This window comes from Pinus tabuliformis, chromosome 6, assembly GCF_031772625.1.
Source record: "Pinus tabuliformis cultivar Carrire ecotype Pingquan chromosome 6, CPIR1, whole genome shotgun sequence".
NCBI classification, from domain to species: Eukaryota; Viridiplantae; Streptophyta; class Pinopsida; order Pinales; family Pinaceae; genus Pinus; species Pinus tabuliformis.
The window spans coordinates 60,081,688-60,086,005 of NC_142292.1; the positions used below are offsets into that span (position 1 = coordinate 60,081,688).

Here is a 4,318-nt window from a genome sequence, read left to right on the forward strand (position 1 = left end):
GACGTTCATGATTCTATGGTTTTGGTCCGTGGTATAGGATCTAAATTATTGAACTCCGGTTTGGATCCCTTGTATTGGTTTTCGATGGTTTTGTCCCATGGTTTGAATAAGGGCTTGCCTATATAAAGGAAATGAGATCACTTGGCTTGTCACTGGTGAAATTTGAATATCTTAAGACCTGAAATTTTGGTGATCGGTTTGAAAAGCTAGATCTAAATCAAGGTGAAATTTAAGGCGAATCTATTGATAGGTCATGATCTCTCGGGCGCATGATCAGATATGTGGATCTGATTGTCTGTGGCACATTGAAGGACTGTTAATTTGGCTCTACTCAGAGGTCCACAAGCAATCCACAACGCAGGTGCGGGGGTCCGCAGCACAGCAGAAGGTGCAGGTGCGGGGGTCCGCAGCGAAACAAAAGGCACTGGTGCGCAGTGCAGCAGAAGGCACAGTGCGGAGGTACGCAGAGGAACAGAAGGACCAGGTGTGGAGGTTCGTTGTCAGGCAGACAGTGCAGGTGCGAATCTGCACAGAGGTACGCAGTGCGGCAGAAGGAGTAGGTGCGGAGATACGCAAAGCAGAAGAAGGACCAAGTGCGGATCTGCGCAGTTTAGACACAGAAGAGCTGCGGATATTCGTAGGTTTCTATTGGTGAAGTTGCGGACTTTTCTTGAAATATTTGTTGGCTGCCTTTTATCTATTGCTGCAGAGTTCTGGGTTTAGATTACTGGTATTGCTTTTCTGTTTACAGCATTCTGAGAAGTTGGGTGATTCATTGGTTGATTGTATAAGGAGATTGGTTGATTCACATGTACTTGATGATTATTTGATGTTCTTGGATCCAGTCTGAAAATTAATGAAACGTGGTCCTTAAAGAAGTAGAAGAGCTAAGGGGGTTGTAGCTCCCTTCCAGGAGAGACTGGAAAACGAGAGAGAGTTGTAGCTCTCTGCAGGTTGCAGCCTGCGTACTGGTAAAGCACTGTACCAGTACAAAATCATTGTAAAAGAAGTTTCTAATTGAAAGAAAATAAAGACATATTGCAGCAGGTGGTTTTCACCCACATTGGGTTTCCACCTTATATCTGGTGTTCTTTGATGTGATTATCTGTTTTTCTTGTTCTTGCTCATTATTATATGGTACTGACATACAAACTAATGATCAATATCTGAAGAATAAATTAAAGTATAAATCTGGAAGATATATTGGAAAGAATTTGATAACACTTATTCACCCCCTCTCAGTATTATTTCCAACAGTGCCATATCTTGATATGTTTTAAGTGCAACTGAGTATCGCTGTGCAAAAATACCTTCAAAAAGTTCAAATTCTTTTGGACGTAGCAGCATGAGAACTCTATGTTGGGTTTGCTTTTAACATGACTATTATAAAGAAATAGCGACCACTTTTTGCGACTACGGCCTCTCCACTGCTAGACAGGAATGACGTTGTGAGAACTTTAGAACATGTTGTCAATCCGCACCCAGAACTAAAAGATTTCAGATTGTTGCTGTGAATATTACAAATAAATGTCACTTCGAGGTCTGTCAACATTGAAACAAATAGGATTTCTTTAGGCTATTGCCAGTGAACTATCAGTATGTTCTTGGAACAGTCAACCTTCTACATTAATTAACCTGAGATCTTAAGAGCGTATTGCTGGTTTGCCCAAGTCATAATATGCCTATCCCCGAGTGCTTGACCAGGTAGTGAAGGCACAAAGGGTCATTGAACAAAATGTGTATTATTTTCAAGGACTGTATTCTTGCATGATCTTAACTGCACCGTTATATATAGAAATTCAAAGGACCTGACGACTCCAACTAGCAGGCAAATGATTAAATATTCATTTTATGCCTTCTGCCATCCAACAAGTGCATTTATGTGGTTGTTCAATATTGCATCACAAAAAGTGTCCCTTATTCAGTGACTCGGGCGTAACAGTAATTTGCATAATGAAAACAATTTGGCTGTATATTGAAATGTTACTTGGGGATTATCAATCGGGAAATTCGTAAGCTCCCATTAAAGGGAAATGTTTATTTCAAAACAAATTTAGCATGAAGAACAATAAGCTAGCAGACCCATCTAAACCCAAGCTTTGATATGCACCTCAGGGTTGAACAGGTCCAAGTTTCAATATTTGATATAATGGGCATTTAAGTAAACTCGAGAGATGCAACTTCAATAGTAAATATTGAACTGGGGTTTTGTTGGGTATATGCTAGTGTCCATATTCAATGGACCTTCTAAATTCAATGCACTTTTAAACAGCAGACATGGATGTCTGTATACTGCAAACACACAAACACATCATGAATTGATAGACCATCCCCATTCCCACTTGGGCTGTAAAATGCAATCCCCACTTTTCTCATTGCAAAATCTGTAATACATACTAAATGCTCGTCCACGCCAATCAAGAAAAGGGTCAGGAATTCAAATCAAAGGCTGTGTTCAGGCCAATGAGGTATTGATCCACAGGTAAGGTTGAAAGAGTGTTGAGCCATCCACTGGGTTAAAACAGAGAAGAAAAACTGTCATCAAGATCAAAATGAGACGAGGAAGACACCTTGAACCAATTGCACAGCCATCACCAAAGTCAAGTTTCTATAAGTTGAAGATTGGATAGCAAGTAAGATACAATCAGACCGATGCTCTGTTCATTCCCTTGTTTGCAAAAGAGTATACAGCCACTCCCAAGCGGGATCCAGGCTCAGGAGGATGCCTGTGCACAACCCTTACATCAAATAATTTTTTGGCCTTCTTAAAGAAATAGGCATCCTTCTTCCACCTCCTGAGATGAGCCATCAGCACAATTGGATACCCTTTACCCGCAACTTGATCACCATCATCATTAATGCCCAACAGAAGCCATTTGAGAGTGAGGAGAAGGGGACCAAACAGATTCTCGTGATAAACCACATCTGATGCCAATACCAGGTCAAAATTGTGGTGCCCCACATCCTGAACATCCTTCTCCTCTCCCCATCTGAGAGCCTTCACACATACACAACCGCCCAGCCCGGTAGCCCGTAAAGATTCCTCGTTGGCAGTTGCATTGAAAATTAGATTGGGGAGGACATGAGGAAGATCAGTGATGGTCACATGGGCACCCAAAAACGCTGAAGCAATTCCCACCATTCCCGTTCCTGCACCCAGTTCTAAGACCCTCAAAGCCTGTCTGTGACCTCTTCTCTGCAACAACTGATGGCAAATGTGACCTACTTCTGGATTCATCTCAAGCCCATTTGCTGACTGCTGCTGAGTGCATATTGGTTTGTGGGTGGATGTGGATGTGGGGGCATTTTGATGAGCCGTTGTTATGACTCCAGAATGATTCCAAAAGATTTCATCCAAAAACCAGCAGAGAGCAGAGGCTGCAGGCCATACCTGAAACGAGAGGCCTCTCGAGGGAAGCTGCCTCAACAACACTTTGTGATGGCTTCTGTGAAGTATATACTCATACCCTTCCACCTTTGTAATATTATTCTGCATCTGCTCCGCCTCATTCTCATCTTTATCTCTGTTGGTAATAGCAGGGTTTATAGCCATTTCTCCATCCCCTTCGTCGTCACAGTCGTCTTTACAGTCAGCCATAGAGCCCTTTGCGAAGCGTGACCTTCTCAGCCTTTGTACTTGTTTCCAAGTGTGGAATGTACGTTTAACAAGCCCGCTTCTTAGCATAGAACGTGAGATGCTCTGAGAAACGTTAACCCTAATCCTGGGGCCACTACTATATTATAAAAATGGGTTTCTGTTTTTCCAGATTCCAATTGACAAGGAAATTTTTAAATTTTCAGAGTTTTCATAAATTGGCTGTGTAAAAGGAATTCAAGGCTAATTGACTGTGTCAAAGCAAATTTTTTAATTTTCAGAGGTCTAGAAAAGTCGACTAAATTGACTATGTGTAGCCATTTATCAAAAAGATTCCGTCGCGGTTCCCCATTTCTGGCCTCTGTTGCCAAAGTTATCCCGAGTGCAATCCAACCCAGTCTCTACTGTTTGCGAGTTGGTGTGTCTCTTCAGAGCGGTCCAACTACATTTTGTGTTGTTTTTGTTTCAATGACTTTATTATTTATTACAGTTCGTATTGTTTTTTCGGTTGCATTCTGATACAGCAATTAATGGTGAGAGTCCTAAAGTACTGATTCAGGTTTAATATCCGATGAAATGATAATAAGAAAATCCATTGTTGCAATTAATGGTGAGGGTTCTAAATTACTGATTCAGGTTTAATATCCGATGAACTGATAAAAAAAAAATCCATTGTTTTTGGCAAAGTGGATTTTTAATTTTGGAAAATTAATTTATTGGGTT

At 41.1% G+C, this 4,318-nt stretch overlaps 1 protein-coding gene across 1 annotated transcript; it reads right to left on the reverse strand.

Moving 5' to 3' along the window:
- Positions 1–2,094: 2,094 nt before the first annotated feature.
- LOC149257219 (uncharacterized) lies at positions 2,095–4,019 on the reverse strand. The gene has a single exon (XM_089369435.1). It carries the CDS (start codon positions 3,683–3,685, stop codon positions 2,645–2,647), a length of 1,041 nt encoding a protein of 346 aa, XP_089225561.1. The 5' UTR covers positions 3,686–4,019; the 3' UTR covers positions 2,095–2,644.
- Between the last annotated feature and the right edge of the window lie 299 nt (positions 4,020–4,318).